The 23,232-nt window shown below is 42.4% G+C and overlaps 1 protein-coding gene across 1 annotated transcript in view; it reads left to right on the top strand.

Moving 5' to 3' along the window:
- SPOCK3 (SPARC (osteonectin), cwcv and kazal like domains proteoglycan 3) overlaps positions 1-23,232 on the top strand; it is a 1,126,347-nt gene that overhangs the window by 331,187 nt on the left and 771,928 nt on the right. The window contains exon 2 of the mRNA XM_078677026.1: positions 12,692-12,737. Coding sequence (XP_078533152.1) covers positions 12,692-12,737 — 46 coding nt within the window. The remainder of the gene's footprint in view (positions 1-12,691; positions 12,738-23,232) is intronic.

Here is a 23,232-nt window from a genome sequence, read left to right as displayed (position 1 = left end):
CAAGCCCGACTCCAGCGCACTGTGTCTCTGATGTCCGAGACCACTGCACTGACTCTGCGGTAGGCCCTGCTATGCGGCTGAAAGAATCAATGCAGTGCCTTTTTGCCACCACTGCCATTACCTGCAGTGTGTCCAGATCCCTATAGAGAACCCCTGTTATAAAATGTGTGAGATGCCCGGGTTTACAAATATGTGTGGCAAGCTTCCCACCATATCAGCTGCAGAACAGAACCGTCTTGGGATTTCAACTCATCGCTTCCCCTTACAGTCCGGAACCGGCACAACATTTCTCCTGTGTGCAGTAGAACTGATGCCTCACTTCCTTAGGGACTCAGCACCCAACACATTGCTGTGTTTTATGACACTTTCCTCCTCTGCAGCTGTTTGTCCTTGTGGATTTGATGCATCCAAGATACTTTGTGTAAAATCAATGCATTAATAGAGTTATATGGACAAAATTGCTTAAACCATTTAAAAAGTGATATTTTGCGTTATGTATGTTGGATTTTTGACATTTCGGTCTTATTTTGCTTAGATAAAGACTGGTTAGTTTTCAGAACTGGTGTGGTGTCCATTTGTACTGTTTTCACTGTGTTAATGTGTGTGTTATGTACAAATACTTTACACATTGCCACTGAGATAGGGCTGACTTCTCGGGCCAGCTACAAAAGGGGTGAGCAGGGGTTATCTCCCTTACTGACTTGAAAGAAGGGTCTCTACTTGGACAGGGTGCAAGCCACTGCCAACTAGGGACCTCCATTTCCAACAATTTGAATATGGTACTGGTGAGACAATCAGACTATACATTAATGTACAAAAAAACACAAGGTGGATATGTTCTCTGATCTGAACATCTATGAGTCAGCGCTTGTTATATTGTGACATTAAGTTTATGCTCAATCCTAATATAAAGGTGCTCACTTGGTGCCAGGTTACCCCCCCCCACCTTAGGAAGCAATATACTAGATCTGCATCAGCAGTCTAGATCACAATGCAAGACATATGCACCAAAGCACACCAAGACACTGTTACTTTTGTCCACTGTTACTAGTAAAATCCAAAAACACAACTCGTTAATGCAACATTGGATGAGATGAATCATAGTCGTGGCCTTTTTCGGATCAGTATAAATTATTGTATTCTAGACAAAACCAAGGCAGCCGACGCGCGTTTCGTCCTCCTGGACTTTCTCAGTGTCTTGGTGTGCTTTGGTGCATATGTCTTAGACTATAAATTAATAGCAAATTAGATTTGCATGATTTAGCAAATACATGAGGTCTCCAGTATTGAAATAATCTCTATTATATGTTAGTATAAACATCAGAAGTCCATCCCTATAGAGAACCCCTGTTATAAATGTGTGAGATGCCCGGGTTTACATAGGGTTAAACCGGCTCCCCCCTTTTCCACACAGAACCTGGTCCCCTCATCTCTGAAGGCGCAACTCGCAGAACAGGGGGAGGGGCATTTTGGGGTGAGGACCTACACAAAAGTATGTAATCAGGTGGTCCTATTAAAGCCAGACTAGCATTCAAGTCCTGACAAAATCAATATTAAACGCCCACGGTACTGAAAAGAAATTACAAAAAGGGATTACTTTCGAAATACAACGCAGGTATGAAATAAATAATTACATTTGTAATGAATGAGTGCACTTTTCGGCTGGAAAACAGTTCCTCATACATCACAATGTAAACACTCCGTAAGAAGTGGAATGATACACAAAATAGCCAATACCATTTGTAAATCAAGGAACAGACGCCTTTTTGTAGTATACTGCAAAAGAATCAAAACTGTAATGACCCCATCACGTGTTTTTAGCCACACCTAAAAAGTAGGTCGTGTGAACGGAGACCGAGCGGGCCTGTGATCCAGTAGACCCATTTGCATTCCAGCAGCAATCTGCAACTGAGTGATGATGGGAGCCTTTGTCGTGGCAATCAGTTCAAGTAACCCGATGCTGATTGGACGATTTTCGACATTTCTTTCAGACACATAAGTCGCCGTGACACAGCGCATGCCAAGGCTTTGGAAAGGAAATGCATTTTAGAACAGTGCAAATGAGGCGCGAGCCTGCAAGGGCGGCTGCGGCTCCGTATCTCGATACTACTGGGGAACTGTTCAGAGATAGGAGGTCTCTCCTTGACACCTGGGAGGGAGAGTTATTTGTACTTGTTAGACGATGAAGGGTGCACGCGCCAGGTCTCACTTTGCTAAAGTCATGCCGGCCGCACATTATGTTGATAGGTGTTGGGTCTCTAGTGTGATGAAATACCCGTAATAAAAGGCAGCTTGACATGTTTGAATTCCGAGGGATGTCATTATTTATCAGAGAGCTCGTAGGCTGCTAGGGGCAATGGCTCTTTCTGGCTCAGGCACAGGCTGTTGTACATCCTTGCTCTGACCCTGTAGCTGCCTATTGAAAAATTAATGAGAATGTCCGCACAGCTCTTACGAAGTTCACATGTTGTTCGGACAACTGCTATTTTTTTCTTTCTGAAATTCATTTTCCAGGTTGTAATCCCTATCTGTTATCCTTTGTGTAATCAGCCTTGATGCCCTATCATCAGCTAGCGTGCTAGTGTAGAGCAGACAGGAGCTGTGCGCCTGCTTTTCAGCCATTCACTGGTTAAAATGACCCAGATTTTAAACGGAAATTATTCGTGTTAGGGCACACGCCCCAGTCAGTATAGAGCCGCTGCGCCACGCCAAGGGTTTTAGGCATCATCAGGGCGTAAAGTAAGTAATTGAATCCAATATTTCTCCGCGTTAGTGCTTTATTTTTCGATAGTATTGGAAAAGTGAGCAAGGTTTGCCTCTTTCTGTTTGCGCGCTGTGCTGTCTGATAGTAAAGTTTTTACTCAGGGTTACTTGAAGTCACTTTACGTCCGGTAACGCAGAAAAGGCTATCATGATACCACTCCTCCAGCAGGAAATGACTGATAGGAACATACCTTCATGGTGTGGCCTTTGATGCTACAAAGCGCGCACTGGCTTCTGCAAATCAAAATGGAGAAAAATAGCACATATGCAATATGGTACGAAATAGACCCTCTATGCAAAGTAGCACATATCAAAATAATAGCATTCCTGACACTGTATAGGGAAACCACTTGCGAGGACGCCACCACCAGACCGATAGATAGAATTACCGTGCGCCTATCGGCTTGTAAGCCATACACATGAGTCAGGAAATATCAGAAATGGTGCTCTATTGCCTTTCATGTTCTCTTTAGTTTTAGCAAGATAGTCCAGGCAACATTCTATCATCAAAAGTTGCTGATTTCACCCCTGAATTTTTGTTATACTTTAAAATAGTGGAGCATGCATTTCTCAGGTTTACATTCTTTTTAGCACTAAACCGTACATTTATGCCACCGAGCAGCAATGTAGGTATTCCGTTAAGCCCTCTGAGATTTCCACACAATGCACCTGTCACAGGAGCCATCCATTATATGATGATGTTGCAGCGCGTGCATTTCTTCCCTCGATTTCAAGTACAATGCAATGCCTGACGTGGGAGCTAAAATTAGGTAAGCTTGCGTGCCTGAGATAATTTCTCGTAAAGAAAAAAATATGTTAAATGAGGTTTGGAACCGAGTTTCCTGGTCTGTTTTGTTAATGTCAGGGTGAGTTGTCAAGTCTGTAATTAACTGTACTACTGTCTTCTGTTGACATAGGGACCAATGTTTATTGGCGATAAATGAAAACCAAGAAGAGTTCTCACAGTCAACACACAATCTTATCGCCTCTTGGGAGCAAGGAGGCCACATGTTGACACCGTACTCTAGTAACACCTACCGTCCCCTTCTGTTCTTGACCCTGTACACAACAAAACATATGAGTACTCAGTGCTAACCCCATCTATGGAGGCAAGGAGGCCTCTTGCTTTTGCTGTGTGTGAGGTAGGAATATAACTCTCAACTCATGCTGGAGCCAAAAGCAATCCTTTTTGTAATCTAGACATCTAACAATGCTCACGATGACAGTTACCAGAATCTTATGGGAGCCAACAATGTCCCTTATTTGCCCACATCTGATGTCCCAATTTCTGTTGTAATGTCATTGCGGTATTCCTGCAAACCATCCCCCCAGCAGCCATGAAGAGCATGAGCTCCTTGGTAACTGTGTATTAGCAGTATCTGCTGCAATACATCCATGCAGGGCAGACCTGAGACCACAGTACTATGATGTCAGCCATGATCACCCCGGGATATACTCTAGCACAAGGGACTATTTCACAGAAAGTTCATCCAATGGGCAGGTGCTTCCTTTCCTCTGTGTTAGAAATGTGAGGTTTCTGGTTGGCAGAGTATGCACCCTGTCCAAGCAGGAGCCACAATCCTAGTCAGGGTAAGTCAGACCCACAACCTAAATTAACCTGTGCTCTCTGTATGGTAGCTTGGCATAGAACAACCAGGCTTTATATCAGAAGCAATGTGTAAAGTATTTGTGCACAAGTCAATTACAGTAACACAGTGAAAACACCACAAAAAGGACCCCCACTAGTTTAGAACAATGGAGAATATTTATCTGTGTAAAAGATGACCAAAATGACAAAGATCCAATTAGTAGAACTTGAGATAATTTTTATTAAAGATTACCAGCAAAACAGTGCTTCAAAGTCACGAGTGGTCAAAAGGTTACTTGAGGTCGAAAGGGACCAGTGTAAATCCAAAGTTCAGGCCCGCCACAATGGAGGGCCGGCTACAGATCTCAAGCAGGGCCCACTGAAAAACCCCCTTGTATGGAGCAAAGCGTTGAAGTCGAGAACACGAGGTGTCAGAATTTTCCATTTTAGTCAGGTCATTGTGTTTGGAGACAAGCCCCACAGATGTTGTCAAAGGTTTGGTACTGCATCATCCTCAAGCCTCACAGACATTGTCAAAGGATTGGTGCTGTATTATTGTCAAACCTCACAGTCAGGATATGTGTCACCATCGAATCAACACTGCGTCGGAGGACACTGCATTGGTTCCGATTGGTGAAATGGGGCCACTGCCTCAATTATTGAAGAAAACAGCTGCAGATCCCACTTCTGAGGCCCAGTGCTGGAGGAGACACCTCAGGCAAGGGTATGACTTATAAATGGCAGAGTCCAGTAGCACCAGAAGAGTTGCAAGAAGTCTTTTGTGAACCTGAGAATTCAGAGAACAGGCGGCAAGCCAACAAGCCCACAGAGAAACTGGAGTTCAAGAATATAGAGAGCAGGTCCAGTCCCTCTCACTCTGAGGGAAGAAGCAGCAGACAGCAGGCTAACACAGCAGAGAAGAGCAGGTAGGAAAGTGACAGTCCCTTCTTCAGCACAACAATCAGCAGGCAGCAGGCCAACGCAGCAATGCAGTTAGCAAAGTAGCTTTTCTTTCAGGCCGAATGCCCATGGTCCCTTGCATTTAAAGTGGGGTAAACATCAAAGAGGCCATTGAAAATCACAATGTCCCTGCATTTCCTGCCCTGGCTCCAGAAACACTAAAGGAGGGTATGTAGCTCGTTGTGTGGGGACAGACAGCCCTATTCATGTGCAAGTGTCAGATCCTCCCTCCCACTCTACCTCAGGAAGGTGCATCAGTCTGTTGGTGAGCCATTAGGATGCAAATGCCACACTCCATCTCTCTTTGTGTGGCTGTCTAAATGGAATGCACAAGCCCAGCTGTCACCCAACCCAGATGTGTATTCAGAGACAGACAGAGACACAGAATGGCTAAAGTAAGAAAATACCAACCTTCTAAAAGTTACATGTTCAGACTTACAATGCAAAATCCAACTTCATCATAAGTTGTGATTTTAAATTGTGAGTCCAGAGACACCAGACTCTACATTTCCATGTGCTCCCATTTGGAAATCCCACTAAAAGTGTGTTTAAGGCAACCCAATGTTAACCTATGGGAGACATAAGCCTTTCAGTAGTAAATAATATATTCAAGAGTAATTCACTACCAGGATATGTAAAACCTAAAGGTATATGTTCTACTTTTTAAATACACTGCTTCCTTGGGGCTACCTGGGGCTAGTAACGGCCTACCATACCGGTCCCCTACATGTAATTAAAAGGAAAGTTTGGGCCTGGGAAGTAGGTTTACATGCCTGGTCGAAATGGCAGTTTAAAATTGCACACACAGGCACTGAAATGACAGGACTGAATCATGTTTACAGGGCTACTGAGTGGGTGGTACAGTCTGTACTGCAGGCCCACTAGTAGCATTTAATTTACAGGACCTGGGCAAATATGGGCAAATATGAGTTCCAAGTAAAGTGCACTATAAGTAAATGAAATAAGCAAATTGCAGATACACCAGTGCTACCATGCTTAGAATACCGAGCTTATGCACTTTAGCACTGGTTAGCAGTGGTAAAGTGCCCAGTATCCTAAAGCCATCAAAATGAAGTCACCAAAACAGGAGGTCAGAGGCAAATATTTAGGTGAAACCACACCAAGGATGCCAGGGCTAACACTCTGCTATATTAATATCAGGGCACAAGTTCTAAAACATGAAATGAGGGGACTAACCAAGTATGCAAGTGAAATCAAAGCACGCAACATCAGTGTCTGACATTCTGTGTGGCTTTGCAGGATGTGACATTGCAAGTGGACTCACAGGATGTGACATCACAGGATGTGGCATCACAACTCTTGACATCACAGGAAGTGGCATGCTAAGAAGTGACATCAGACCTTAAGACCAAACACAAATGCTTAGCAGGTCTAACATGAGTATATATGAGCATGTTACAAGATTAAGCAAATGCGATTTTGTGTTGAGTTGAGCAAAAAAAATAATGCAACTCTGATGCAAAATCTGGACCTCAACCTACACATTTTTTTTTAAACTCTGCCACAAAGCAATGAGAAATGTGGCATCAAATCTATACTGCTCATTTTTTTCAAAGACTGCATTTTAAAATATCCTATAGGGTTAAGGCAACTGCTGTAGATATTTTTTGTGCGGCCTGAAAATCTCAGGGAATAATAATGGAAAGAAGACTCTGGAAGTTCATGTATTTGCTGCAGGGATCTCTGTGTTATCGAGTCCCAGTTTTGAATCAAAGTAGCTTAAAGGGTTAATATGTTTCATGCAAAGCACATCGTGTTATATGCAGACAAAAGATTTTTTTTGCTTGTAGCTTGGTAAGTAGGCTACTGATTTTAACACCAAGAAATCTTTGTTGCTTGTAGTTCCTAATTTGTATTCCTTCTACTATAGCATAGTGAGCTATGAAAGACATCTGACTACTACACATTGTAATCCTCACTGTCTTATGTAACACATCCTGCACAATAATTTACACACCTGCACAATTTATTATCAATGTATAATGTTTATGTGTGATGTAAAGTGCTTATACCCTGTATCTGGATGAGTATGACTATAATAGAAATAAAAAAATATTTAAATTGTTACTTGTGTAAATACTGTGACAAACCAGCACATCTGGCATTCTTATAGTGCATGCATATCTCTTATATACACAGGGACGTAGCAAAGTCAAAAGCATGCCTCTCTTAATACTTTTGAAGTAATAACAACGTGTGTGTCTTTGCATCCCATATATTGCCTTTGCATTTAGGCCTGAGGTTTTATATAGCTCCCAGCCAGGATACTCCAACAAAAGAAGTCCTAATGGCTCCTTAATTTTTGCGTTTGTGTTGGGCTCAACTGGAATTTATAATAACAATGTCCCCTCGCCGCTGACGTTTCTGCTCGTAATCAAAGCAGACAACGTGCAGGCCCTGCTGAATGTATCCTGGTGTCTGAAAATGACACCGGGAAGAGTCCAGCATATTTCTGTGGGGGTCAACGTCTTGGCACGGTAGACATCATCCAACCTGTGAAATTAGTGGGTAGTCGTGGACTACCAACGTGTAACCTTGACTCGTGACCTGATTAATACCCTGTAGCCAGAGACAGGAAGTGCAGAGCACTGAACCTGGGCATCAATGGCCCATCCAGAAGACAAACATTGTGCATAACCTATGTCTTTTCTAAGAGCCCATCCAGAAGCCTAATTTGTGACACTGTTCCCATGGGACGCAGTCCAGACTGAAGCATGCTATGTCCACCCACGTTCTGTTAAAGTCAACTCTACCACAACTTTCAGCACAGCACAGCCATCCATACTTGCCTTAAGCACTGGGCCCAGGTTTTGTCTGTGATCTACCAAAAAACAATAGGAAATCTTTCTTTGTGTATATTGCTTATCGCAAAGCTAACAAAAACCAATGGAAAAAAAACTTTCACAGTGGTGTCGTCGGATTCACGCATCACTTCACCATGTAGACCTCACACATCAACTCTATGGAGGCCTGTTGTACAGAAGTCACAGAATTCTCTAAAACAAACTCCTCTGCCTTGAAGACTCTGACAGTGAAGAGGAAATGTACCATACATATTAGTAACAGGTCCACCTCCAAAATTGAGGGATCTAAAATGTGAATGACAATTACAGCAAGTTATAGCTAGTTGTCCCTGCTCTTTAGATAATTTTGTGTATTCATTTCGGAAGAGTTGACTGACAGCTAATGCTATCTCCGTCAGACCTTATAAGAGCAAAAAAGAGTACATATATTGTGGATGAATGAGTAAGGTATTCATTTACACTCACAGCTGTGGCTCATGACAGTGATGCATTAGGGCCTTTAATATTAAGTACTTTGCTCATACAAGTATACTCCAGCTATTTTACCAACGCGGAAGGGATTAAAGCCATCTTACATTTAGGGCTCTCAGTTTTCCGGTATTTTTTTTACATTTCTGTTTTTATTTATCCATATCTATTTTTGCTAATGTTATCTGTATTTATCCCTATTTATTTTGGGTTTTCTGAAAAAGTGAAGTTGAAACTAGTATATTTCCATTTTTATGTAACCGATAAATGTGCATTCATGCGTGAACGCCTGATAGGTTTCAGTGATGTGAACACCTACAGATGATAATTCAGCACACTAATATGAAAACATAACATTTTAGTATCAAGGCTGTGCATATCTACTGCTGTTTAAGCCTCTTTACTAAAATTCCTTTTTTTTTTACCTCTTACCTGTCAGTCTGCACAGATATTGGCCTGAGAGTCATGACTGACAGCATTGAGAATCACTCAAAATAGATTCCCATTTCCGCTTTTATCCACATTTAAAAATAAATACAGGCAGGAAAAGAAATGGGGTTCTGTCTGTGTTTATCTGTAAAAATAAGTAAAAACTGAAAACGGAGCCTTACTGACACCCTACTCAGTTAATGGCAATGGTGCATAATATGGACTCTAGATAAACTAGCCATAATGCCTTTGAAAGGAGATTGAGCCACAAACAGGACTTCTTGCTATTACCCTAAATCATAGGTAATCTTACTCCTAATTCATCAATGGACGAAGGCATTAATATGAACTTTCTTTAACTGCAACATGGTTGAAATGTTTGACGCTGGGTGTATATTGCAAAGGGCATTTTTGCAGCACGTTGTGTGTTCACTTATCCTGATGTGTAGGCACTATATTCTAAACAGGAACTTGAAACATGCATTGAGAGAGAACAAGAGCAATATATTTTCTTGTTGTGGGATCTAAAATGACACACAAGAAAATGCAATTATAACATACAATTAGATATAATAGAGAGCAAAAGAAAAAGAAAAACACAATAAGGCAGAACAGAAATAACTTCATTACATGCAGATACTTATGATGGTGTCAGACATTGCAGAGAAAGAAGACAAAGCAATCTATTGTAAATCCAGTGAAAATAAAACAGAAGAAAAAGAGAATTTTAACAATTAATGATACAGCTAGACATTTTAAATAAAAGTACCCCACATTTTATCTAATTTCATTAATGATCCCACTCCTCTTATTTTAGCTAAAGCGGACTCCATGGTGTGAATTTCTTTGACCAAAGACCATCATTCCATAATATGGGGCGGGTTCGGGGAAATCCATACACGGGCGATAGTCAATTTAGCACATGACATTAAAATGGTTACTAGATCTTTCTGCGGGATATTAGGTGTTTGTATATCTAATAGTACCATTGGTGCAGTAAGAGGAGGGAATCTTACAATTTTTTGTTTCAGCACATTGTCCAAGCCTGACCAAAACTCAGTCAGAGCTGGACAGGAAAATAACATGTGCTCTAGATCAGCCGCTATTAGATCGAATTTAGGGCATTTAGACCTATCGCTTGGTCGGTTGTTTATGGACCATTTTGATATCCTTTCTGGTGTGTGATATAGAAAACATGTTGTTTTATATTGTTGTAGTCTTAGACTAGAGGATTGTACTAAGTTATTAATTATGCAGAGAGAAGCGGAAATCTTATTCGCAGTTATATTGGATCTAAAATTACTTCATTTTTAATTAACATAAATCACAATGAGGATGTGTAGGAATGGGTACACACAAATAGGGCACTGGTTTGTAAATGTGAAGTATTTGATTTACTTTTGAAGAATAACTTCATAAAATTTCGAGTAAACTGCTTCATCGATTCATGTGGTCCCACATAAAAAAACAGTAGACTTGGATAATAGTCTAGAAAATAATTTGCTGTTTCTTAATAAACCTGAAAAGACTTTGAAATATGTGTTTTAAAATTTGCAGAAATAAATTCTAAAGACAATACTTAATTGTATGCTTGTAACCTCTTTTTTTCCTTTTTTTCTGCTTACCCTACCAGGAAGTCGAGGTTTGTAGCCATTGTCCGCTTTTCTAAATTGTTCCAGTTGATATGTAAAATAAATAGACACACAATGATATATTTTGTTTTGTTTTCTGGGTGAAGATTGAAGTTTTTCCTGATCAAATTGGAAATAAATGAAGAAGATATAAAAAATCACTACTTTTTCTGATTGGATTTGATGGACTAAAAAAATTGTTTCTTTCAGCCTATCGAGCTCAGGATATATCATTGTGTGTCTATTTTACAATAGTGATTGGCTCCTCTTATCACATTGTTTGGTCTTTGTTGGGTGACTGAGACCTTATCCTTAGAGTTCGAACAAATATTGACTTATATTGACTTATACCTGTGTATCTTCCCAGCGCAATCTAAACTCATTCACCTGTTTCGCTTTGTATATGTAAAATAAATACTTACTAAGCCCAGCACTCACTCTAGGCTCAAAGATACTCATCTCTTTCTTTAAAATAATGACCCCACCTCACATTCTATTAAAGTGCCCTTTTTTCCTCCATTTAGGAGGAAAGATCATGCACAAGGACATGCATTATCCCTTCTCCATGGTAAAAATCATCTTAGTATTACATACACGTACCGTCATTCAGTCTAACAGCCTCACATCGTCTTCAAAAGTACCCCATCAAATCTGTCATGTCCTCTGCACAAGAGATGTCACCACACTTACTCAGTCTACAAGTCCTTCTAAAGACCACCCTTCTCTTGCTCTTCTCGCACATTGTCCCCTTCCATTTTCATACTTTCCATCAGCATTGCACGTTGAAATCGAGAGAGCAGCAGGAGTTTATTGTACTCCATTTGTCTCTCCATAAAGTGGGGATCAGGACTAGCAGTTCGGGTTGAACTTCCGTTTATTTGCAGAGTAATGGCTGATGTGTGGTGGGTGGTGGTTTCTCTCTGTAGCTTCAGCAGCAAAAACGAAGGACTCGAATGAGGACCGGAGCAATTATCTGTGGCTGAAATCAATGCAAGCCTTACAACAACTTTTGTTCTTCTCTTGAAATTTCCATGTGACCATTGGCAAATTACTTCTAGTCTACCATTAGCTGTAATATAGGTTCTGAACATTTCGTGAACTATTGTTGAGAGCAAGTCAGTTTATTCCAGTTGCATCTTGGAACTGTGTTATGTTTAATGTGTCCTCTTGCGTGCAGTTGGCACGTTGCATTAAGTTGCTTTTAAGTTGTATTGTTCTGCTTTATGTTATTATTTTGCAAACTGCAACAAAATAGCACTTTTGGCTTCATTATGCTAATATACATACGAATTGAGGTAGACAACGGTGGTTGTCTAACCGTTTCCTCGATGCTGCTGGTGGATGTGTAGCATGTGTGGTCAATGGGAGATTGTTTCATTCACTAACAGACTGAAAAGAGACATAGCTGCATCTGGTATTAGCTTCTTGAGTTTGGGGCAGTGGGAAAGGAGATCAGTGTGTTAAAATTGGAAACAGTCTCCACTCAGGGACATAATGCTTGAACCTTCTGCCCAGACACACATTAATTGTGTAGCATTTTATAGCACAGTGCTGTTGTCTCTCAGCACTGTAAATAGGATGTTACCTTACCTCTCCCTTTTTTTGCTGAAAAAGCATAATACAATGAGTCACATATGCCACCACGAAACATAACTAAGACTATATGTTGCTGGAATCTTGCAATTTGTTGGCCTGGATATCCAGTATGTTTTCCTACCTATTCTATGCACCCAAAGTAATTCTTAGGATAATCAGACTTCATATTAACATTAAACAAGAAATATTAACCACTGTTAATTACTGCTGAAATCAGTTGCGTTTTGCATAGCAACTATTCTTTGCTCCGTATCGGCAGGAACATGTCCTCACAAATAATAGCTGGGTGTAATGGGTATCCTGGATTCACAGCCTAGAGTATATGTTTCATTATTTATAACATCTGGGTGCAAGAGAGGTAAAAGTATTATAATAAATCAGACAGTAAGTGCTTCCTGCCCTCAAACTAACGTGCATGTTCTTTCCTTCAGGACGATTACTTCCGCACATGGGGACCGGGAAAACCCTCCGATCAAGGTAAGCCGACACACATTTGAAACTGTCTTTGATTTAAAGCTGAGCCAAAGTTTTGTTACTCTTCTAAAACACAAACTGGCACATGGGTACGAGAAAAACAACAATCTGTTTGATGTCGCTCTTCACCGAAAAGTTACACCTGCGCCTGTTATTCAGATTTCACACACCTCCCTCTGTAAACATTAACATTTTCCCTAGGGAAATACACATTTTTTCCTTATAACTTAAACACTGTAATTAAATATTCACACAATTGCATGCCAACCACAATTTGCACATGCATTCTTGCTGCATTTATTTTTTCTTATGTCCAGTCTATGGCTTCAATATAATACAAAACCCTTCTAATTTCTATCTGCTCCACAAATTTCCCTTGTACCAGACTTTTTTTCTTTTACTTGATTTTCACCTTTCAATGTATTGCTGTGCTTCACATCTCCTAACATCTTTTCACCTTCTTCAAATATTTTCGTTTGATCATCTTTCTTTACCTGTGACACTCTGACAACTCTATTCAAGTTCCATATATGATGATCTTCAGTTCTGATGGTATTTCTAAATAGTGGGATCACTTTTATGGGGTTGGATCTCACCAAATCTGTTTAGGCTAGTACATGTTGATATGCTGTACCTGTCCATCACTTTCTGCTCGTAGCCAGTGTAAGAAAGCTCTACATAGACACTTCACCATATATAAGTCCCAAAATCATTGGGCTTAGTTTTGCCACGTGCCTCCTCAGTAGATGTGCTTCTCATAATCCTCCTCTGGCATCTTTTCCCTACAAGTCCTGTTCTAAGTAACTCTTTTCCTTAAGATTAAATCTCTACCTAATATGAAAATTCCAAATGAAGTCAAGAAGCACAATGACATTAGTTTAGTCATGCCATGAAAAAGTAAAAGATAATCTTTTAGTTACAAAAAAGTATGGTGTATTCCTTATTGTAGAATGCCAGAAAATCAAACACAATCATATCGTGAGTTTTACATGCGTGTCGGTGCTTGCTATGTAGTGATTTCACATGTTTTCCCACATTTGACATCTTTGAACACAATCTGGTTCCTAATGGTATGGATCTTGGAACCTTGGCAATCATTAACTAACGTGTTTCACTCCATACAAAGTGTGTGAGCCTGGGGCTTGCTCAAGGCTAGAAAAATCAGTATAACAAAACCAGAGGAGGGAGGTAGAGCTAATCGTTGGATTTATGCTCCACTTGGTACTTAAGTAAACAGAGGAAATCCAACATTCAAAGGGAAGGGGGGACGGGAGAGTGATCAATGAGTATTGAAACACTCAGTGTTTGTAAAAATACCCCTCACACACCAAAAGGCCCCTTGGTGTCATGCTTCATCATCGGGGTCTTCGCACCCCTCTATCGGGATGCGGCGTGCTTCGACCTACGGCTACGCGGGAGCACTTAAGGTATTGGCTATGTGTGGTGTACAGTGTGTGGGGTATGTATTTAAGTGAGTAGGGGGTGTAGTGAAAAAAGTTAAAAAGTACCTGGCACTAGAGTGTTAAAGAAAAACAATTTTATTTTGAACTCTGGCTGGTACTGTTAAAAGAAAGTGCAGGGCGAGGTCAAGTCTGTTATATTAATGAACAGGACCTCTGATGTGCTTTGGTGTCAACATGTTTCGGAGGCAAGCTCCTTCTTCAGGACAGGGGCACAAACTCCCTTCCCTACTCACGTCTTCTATTATAAAAAATATGTATTTACAAAAAAGTGAAATTTTGTAGGAATAGGCTAAGGGTGCCTACAGCGGTCTGCTACAAGCTCAATGACCTGTAGAAAGACAAAAATAACACCTAATGGTTACCCATGTAGCGGGTAGTTCATGCAGGTGCAGTCACCTGGAACCTCACCATTTGCTTTTTAATAAGCCTGTTGAAAAAAGGGGACTCACAATACATACAACATAGAACACATAAAAACTAGGATTTACTGTAAGTTGTATTCATACTTGTGAAGCTTGGTTGTAGGCTTCATGAGCAAAATAGGAACGTCGGGGTGCTGCTCCAATGGCTATCTGTAGTGGAGAATGATGCAGCTTTTATAATTCAATCTCTCACACTTACTTATGTAGAAGAGTGCAGATGGTCATAGGATATTAGTTCCTCCGTGCTATACTCACAAGGTCAGGACGCTCTGATCGCCGCCTTACCCCTCACGCTGCTCCGCTGGTGTGGAGTCAGGTAATGGTCATGGTTATTTATACCCCGTTTTACTAATTGATCGGAAGCACAAGTGTTTCCATGTATGGGTATTCCGCTATCCAACCATACAGGGCATTCTTATGTAATAGACACGTTAGCACGGGATCAGCGTCTGCTTGTACAGGTGGTTGATTCTGAGCGTGCGCATCAGACTGCCGCTGTTCCTATGCGCACGCGTATTAGAGAATGATGTGTCTGTTCTTAGCGCATGCGCATTGTACACCCCCGCGTCAAGCTGAATGTCTTCAGCGCGCCTGTGTTAATTGTGTATCAATGTTACTAATGCGCAAGTGATGAAATAAAATGGATAAATAGCCACGGCTTAGTTTGGGGGAAAGAGTTATCGGCTTTGCACGGATGGTCTTCATATTTGATAAGTCACTCGACCTGGTCAGGTCGATCATTTGGAGTGAGCACTAATCAGTGTAACAGTCTAGATATTGCACAGCAAGGGTCTTCTTTTTGCATATTACTATCTACATTACGCTGACAGTTGAATCCATGGGACATCATCGTTAAGCCCATTTAGATAGGTACCCAATCGGAACACCCACCGTTGTTCCTTTTGGAAAAGACCCACATCAGAGGGTAATTGTTCAATGACAGTCCATTTTAAGTCGTTGACGCAGTGTTGGGTAGTCAAAAAATGCGTTGCCATTTTTGTTGTGCTTTTTTTACATCGCACATTACTTTTATGTTCGTTCATGCGTGTTTTGATGGCTCGTGTGGTCATTCCCACATACTCAAGGTTGCATGGGCACTTTATAAGGTAAATTACGTTTTTTGAGTTGCAATTCGTGAATCTCCTTTGTTCCCATGTGGAGCCATTACTAAAGTTGAGTCTGGTGCTTTTTTCTGTCAAATGACAACTGCTGCAGTTACCGCATGGAAAATGACCCTGGACGCCTATAGATGGTTGTAAGGTCACAGTCGTTGGTTTTGGTGTGGTGTGTACCAGTATGTCTCTGAGGTTGCGTCCCCTGCGATGTGCAAACATTGGTTTTTCCAGATCTAACTCGCCACTTGTTAATATTCGCCAATGTTTGTTAACAATTTTAGACACTTCGTTTAACATTGTGTTGAACGTTGTTACACAGATCGGTCGTTTGTTTTCTGTGGACTCCTTAGTTCGTTCCTCCAACAGTGCTTCTCTGTTATTGTTTTTCGCCCTCTTTAATGCTTTGTCGATAATTCTGTTGGGATACTCTCGTTGTTTGAGTTTTTCTTTCAGGTCGTTCGCCTGCCTCTTAAATTGGGACATATCTGTGCAGTTGCGCCTTAGGCGTAAAAACTGTCCATATGGCAGATTTTCCCGGAGGTGTCGAGGGTGAAAACTGTCATACCTCAGTAGACAGAATCCTGACTGCAGTAAACCCCTTTGAGGGACTCAACAACCCTGAAACCGGCCCAAATATTGATGACTGGAACGAATTGGTGAAACTAAGACGCAGAGAGATAAACGGTTGAGGGGGGGGTCCGAGGGGAAAAAATTATTATAGACCTACTGGTACCTAGTCCCCCAACTAGACACTAAAACACACGGAAGGTACAGAAGGTCTCAGAAATACAGAGGGAGAGAAAAGAAAATAGCAAATCTCTCTATTGGGACCTAATAGTGTCCTCTTTACATGCCCAGAATACACAGTTAATCTGGAAACAACCAAGAAAACAAAAACAAGAGAAGATGCACAAGGAGAGGAAAAAGATACCCATCAGCCCACTCATAAGTGGAATCTCGTCATCTGGGTATATGTTGGTAAATGGTGTCCTCTAGGGTCTGCCTTGGAAACAATCCATAGGACTGCCTAGTGATGGACCCAGAACATTTCACCAACAGATGACAGTATATGAGCGGGAGGGGTTGAGGTTGCAGTGCTCAAAGAAAAAGAAGAAGAAAAGGAAAATAATCCAAGTGATTCTAAAAATACCTACGATGATGTCATAAAATACTTTATTAGGGCTGACCATCAAAGTGGTATGGTTAAAAACAGTATGCTGATAGCATGTAAGGAATTGCTACCCACCAATGTTGTTATTCGGTCAACATGTTTCAGCCTCAAGGGCTTTCGTCAGGACCTATGGTGCTACTGCAACACTTACTTAAGTGATGTGAAAGTGGGATCTACATCTGCTTTCCAAACTGAAAAGAGTGTATCTTCTCCTGCATAGACACAATACAAAAGACAGAAACAGAGACATGGACAAATTATGTCAACAAAAATAAAGTGCACAGACTGCAAACTCTCGTTTCTATGGTCTTTATAATATGGCTATGAACACTTGAAAGACACTCACCCTTATTGTGGGGAGAGAAAACCTCGCCTCACCTGGCCACTGCTCAGGAAGAAAGGGAGGCCACGCACTGGAAATAAACAGAACACTTAGAAAGTTATAACCAGTGGTAGTAGAAACACAATCTACAAACAAGAAAAACTGGATTCAAAACACATAAATCAGAGACACACATGGTGACACAATGGCCAGACTGGTTTCCTCTTGCATCAGGAAAGTATACCACAAAGCCTCACTGACTGCACTGCTTGCACAAACCTGTAGACCTATAAAGTACAAAGGCCCAGGTAGCCAGCCGCAGTCACTGGGAGTAGAGGCGCCTACTCCTGTGCTTTCCACCTAGTACTCAAAGACCAAAGACCAAAGCAATAATGCTATTGACTGTACCACCACCACTGACCTCTCCGTCGTTGCCTCGGAGTGAAAACTGAGCCGAGGGGGAGGCGACGACTGATGGTCACACGCGATGTTAAATACACTGCAGTGGACCTGAAAGGAAACTCCTTTGTTTCAAAATTTGATTGGCTCATGTGTAGGCCAATGGGAATCGGCTCACAGGCAGCCAACCGTGACCTACACTGATAAGCCTGCAGTGGACCTGAAAGGAAATTCCTTTGTTTCAAAATTTGATTGGCTCATGTGTAGGCCAATGGGAATCGGCTCACAGGCAGCCAACCGTGACCTACACTGATAAGCCTGCAGTGGACCTGAAAGGAAACTCCTTTGTTTCAAAATTTGATTGGCTCATGTGTAGGCCAATGGGAATCGGCTCACAGGCAGCCAACCGTGACCTACACTGATAAGCCTGCAGTGGACCTGAAAGGAAACTCCTTTGTTTCAAAATTTGATTGGCTCATGTGTAGGCCAATGGGAATCGGCTCACAGGCAGCCAACCGTGACCTACACTGATAAGCCTGCAGTGGACCTGAAAGGAAACTCCTTTGTTTCAAAATGTGATTGGCTCATGTGTAGGCCAATGGGAATCGGCTCACAGGCAGCCAAACGTGACCTACACTGATAAGCCTGCAGTGGACCTGAAAGGAAACTCCTTTGTTTCAAAATTTGATTGGCTCATGTGTAGGCCAATGGGAATCGGCTCACAGGCAGCCAACCGTGACCAACACTGATAAGCCTCAGCCACATTAACAGGCCGACCGTGAGACATACCTCACGCGCATATGCGCACCAGTCAAATCGTAAGGCAGTAAGATGGTGTGTTGTATTCTATCCAAAGAAGAGCCATAAGAAGAGCTAGGTGTGTTTATTTATTTATACTGCTAGAGGGCAATGTTTAGAGGTCGCGCGCTAATTTAGCCGTTTGCCAACTTCCAGTCGGATAGTACCAGGGGCTTAAACTGATATAGACACTGGCTACATATATTCAATATATATAGAACATGAGAAGGGGAACCCTACCCAGCGAGGGTGTTAGAGCTCAGTGGAGGTAACCCTTATGCCAAAGGCTGTTAGCACAAGGACTCTGTGTTCGGAAAAACAATCTGCACAATCACAGCTGCATCCAAGGAATGTCATCATTCAATCCTTCTGTGTCACTATGAAGTTTGAAAACCCACTTCTGTTCTTTCCTCAATAGGAAAAGTGAAACATCCGTGACGTGACTAGGTATGTAAGGTTGTTCTAGAACCAACCATCTCAGTTCATCTGGACTATGTCTCTTGTCCAAGAAGTGAGTGGTGAGCCGTGTTGCCTGTTTTCTGTGTCTCATAGTGCTCATATGTTCCTGCACACGCAATTTGATTTTTCTTGCGGTCATGCCGATATACCTTAGTCCACAGGGGCAGGTAATCTGGTATATCACTTTCTCACTGTTGCAATTAGTGTGGTGTTTCAATTGCCATGGTCGCGAGGTCCCAATGTCCACTTCAAGTGTTTTGCTGGTCAGTGGGCATACTGAGCAATTCCCGCAGGGATGATGTCCTCGTACCGGGGGCAGACCCCATAGAGTTTGCGGGGGTTCACATACTTCTTGCCGAGGTCGTGTATGCACAAGAGAGTCTCTCAAGTTGTTCCCTCTTTTAAAAGAAAAGAGTGGAAGGGGAATGGTCTCACCGGAACTGTTCAGAATGCGCCACCTTTTCCTGATCATCTTTTGGATTTTAGAAGATGATGTGTTGTACGTTGTCACGCACACCAATCTGTCTAGTGGTGGTTTGACAACTGGAGGCTCAAGCAGCGCTTCGCGATGGTTATTCGCAGCGCGTTTCATTGAAGTCCGGGCAAGGTTATTCGGATAGCGTCTCACTTTCAACTTCATGGAGAGATCTTTCGCTTTTCGGCGGAAGTCTGGAATGTTTGAACAATTCCTCCGGACCCTCAAGAACTGTCCAAAGGGGAGGTTCTCACGGAGGGACCGGGGGTGATGGCTATCGAATCTCAGCAGGGAGTTCCGAGCCATGGGTTTCCGATACAAGGAGCTCGCCAAATGGCCATCTTCTGGAAAGATGACAAGATCCAAGAAGGGGAGCTCTGTTCTACTATGCTCAAGGGTAAACCTCAAAAAAGCATTCTGACCATTCAGCCACTCTTGAAACAACAAGAGGGAAGGTACATCGCCACGCCAGACGACAAGAATGTCGTCGATGTACCGCTTCCACATCATCAATTGATGATGATGAGGGTTGTTGGTGCTCAACACGTGGTGGGTCTCAAACTGGTGGACATACAAATTAGCCAGGCTGGGGGCAAATTTGCTGCCCATTGATGTCCCCGAGGTTTGTAAATACAGGGAATCCTCAAAGGCAAAAAAATTCTCGGTCATAGCAATCCGAGCTAATTCCATGACAAAGTGAGTGGGAGTTGTCAAGGTAGAAGGGAAAGCCTCTAAAGGTTCTTGTACAGTTTGTAGTGTATCCATTTGAAGAATACAAGTGTACAAAGATTCGACATCAAAACTAGCTAAAATGTCAGTATTAATGTCGAAGGTCACCTCAGGTAGAATGCGCAGGACATCTTTAGTGTCCTGAAGGTAGGTCGGCATTGTCTTAACAATGGGACTTAAAAAGATGTCAACAAAGGAGGACAGAGGTTCGAGCAAAGATCCAATGCCCAAAATGATCGGACGGCCCGGAGGGGGTCTCGCAGGCTTATGAATCTTTGGGAGGATGTAAAAGTAGGGAGTGATGGGACACTTGGTGACTAAAAAGATTGCCTCTTTCGGAGTAATCCAGCCTTCTGCGCTGGCTTCCTCTACCAGATGTTTGATCTCATTAGTTAGTCTTGGCGTGGGATTTTCAGCAAGGAGGGTGTAGGACTGTGCATTGCCTAGTTGTCTCAGGCATTCAGCTCGGTAGTCAGTAGTGTTGAGAATGACTATGGCACCCCCCTTGTCCGCTGGTTTAATCACTATCCCCGTGTCTTTCGAGAGAGTGTCCAGGGCTGATCTGTCTCTTTTTGATATATTCTGGTAGTTCCCCTCTTTGGAAAAGTCCATAGATTTGAGGTCTTGTAGTATTGCAGCCTCAAAAGTGCCAACTTTAGATGGTACTTGTTGCAACAGGGGCATGAAAGTGGATCTAACTTTAAGACCTGTGTTTGTATCTTCAGTCGGGGTATCTGTTTCTTTGTTTTTGAAGAATGAGTGCAGCCTGATGGTTCTGAAAAATCGTTCGATCTCCCCTCTTATCAAAAAGGGTTCCCCACTGTTGGTCGGGACAAACCCTAGGCCTCTGTTTAGAACATCCTGTTCAGTAGGAGTGATCACTCGACTACTTAGGTTCACTACCAAGTCTTCATCCTCTTGTGACTCGCTCATTGCCCTTGTTTGTTGTGTGTTGTTGTCGAGTCCTGGTTGTCTGACCACTGAACTTGGTTTTGGCCTCTCCGCCTGCCTCTGTTCCAACCTCGGCCCTGTCCTAAAAAAGCCTGGTTTTCAAAATACTGAGGCTGCATCGGGTAATGAGACTAAGACGCAACCAGATAAAGGCAGCTCTACACGGCCTGATAATGACTGAATACCTGAGGAATAAAATGGGACCACCAGGCTTGATCGTAAAAAATGAACCTTTTATTTTCCAGACAGACATGCAGTTCAAGAAGGAGTGGTCATTAATCTCATGGCACTGTACCAGGGACTGGTTGGTCCTAATTATAAAAACAGCAACCAGAATCACACAGGAGCTAAAGATTGATATTGGTAAGATCGAGGTAAAACTAAACACGTATATGTCAACTGAGGACCTTAAAATCAGACTAGATGAGCTCAAGCAACAAATGACAGAATTTGAATTTACTTTGAAGCAGAGCAAACTCAATAAATTGAGCAAAGATAAAGACAAATTCACACCAGAAGGAACCTATCCATACACCAAGGCCGACTATGTATCCACGAGAAATGATACAGACAGTGATGGGTCAGACAATAGTTCCGCCAGCTCAAATTCCAGCGGTGGTAGAAGAAACCGCCCGAATAGAGGAGGATGGAGGCAAAGGAGACAACAGTTCCCAAGACAACGAGGGTTGAGAGGATACCCACCCCAGTTTCCACAATACATGGGACCAACACCATTCCAGCCATTCCAGTTCAACCACCCTACGGATGCCCAGGGATTTCCGCAATGGAACCAAGACTTTAATGGAGGTTTCTATGGTCCACAACCTTTTTTAGGCTCCCGACCAGGGACACGGGGAAAGAACCGGAAAGGCAACAATGTCACATGGGAGGAGACAGACCAAGGGAACCCTCGGCAAACCAGGAGCATGACAGGCTCCTTGCCCAACCAAGCATCAACCAGCAACCAGAGAGGGACTTAGTGGTGAATTTAACTTCCAAACCTCTGACGAGAATCCAACAACAGGTATTGAATAAAGGCTTGGGATTCGTACCAACGCAGAGACCAGACATCTTCAAGGTGAACCTTGAAATGAAGGAATTTGTACGCAAACTGAAACTGCAGGCTTTCTTTGTAGACAAACCCACACAAGCCTTGACAACAGACACAGGTCTGAGACCTAAATCTACTTTCACGCCTCCTGACCCAGTACTCCCTATTGAATTACTAGCTTTTGAAAAGGCGGTCATGACAGAGGTCAACAAATTGGATGTGTCCTCCACACGCACTTTCCATAATACAACTAAGGAAGAACAACTTGCCTTGAAAACCCTATCTGGAGATACAAGCATAGTTATAAAACCAGCAGATAAGGGGGGAGCCATAGTTTTACAATCAACTGAAGATTACGATAACGAGTGTCTGAGGCTCCTGTCGGATAGACGCAACTACATGGTCCTACAACAGGATCCCACAGAAAACCTCAGGACTAGAATCGGGGGAATGATTGAGGAAGGTCTAACACATGACTGGTTGAGCAAAAAGGAAGGAGAATTCCTGGAGCAGAAAAAACCACGCATTCCATATTTCTACAGTATTCCTAAGATCCACAAGGATCTCAACCACCCCCCGGGACGACCGATAGTCTCAGGCATTGGCTCAATTTTAGAACCACTGTCGAAATTCGCTGATGCCTTTCTGAGACCTTTAGTACAATCTACAAACACCTATCTAAAGGACACGAAGGCCGTTCTACAACTACTGCAAGAAACAACATTTGACCCAAAAACCCAACTTCTGATGTCCCTTGATGTGGAAAGCCTCTACACCAGCCTTCCCCATGATGAAACATTGGTGATTATTGAGGAGGTGCTTTTTTCCACACCATGGAAATATCAAACACCACGAGGATTGGTTCTGGAATGCATTTCTCTGGCTTTACAAAAGAACTTTTTTCAGTACAAAAGCACGATTTATCAACAATGCCATGGGACCAGCATGGGAAGCACCTTTGCTCCGAGCCTGGCAGGACTCTACGTGCACCATCTTGAGACAAACAGGATTCTCCATGATCAGAATCCATACAGGTCGAATATAAAATGCTGGAAGAGGTATATTGACGACATCCTGGTTATCTGGGAAGGCGATCGCCTATCAGCTGAGAATTTTCAGGAATGGTTGAACAACCAAAATGCT

Source organism: Lissotriton helveticus, chromosome 2_1, assembly GCF_964261635.1.
Source record: "Lissotriton helveticus chromosome 2_1, aLisHel1.1, whole genome shotgun sequence".
Taxonomy (NCBI): domain Eukaryota; kingdom Metazoa; phylum Chordata; class Amphibia; order Caudata; family Salamandridae; genus Lissotriton; species Lissotriton helveticus.
The sequence above is the reverse complement of the archived record's forward strand: the minus strand, read 5'-3'. Positions and strand labels throughout refer to the sequence as shown.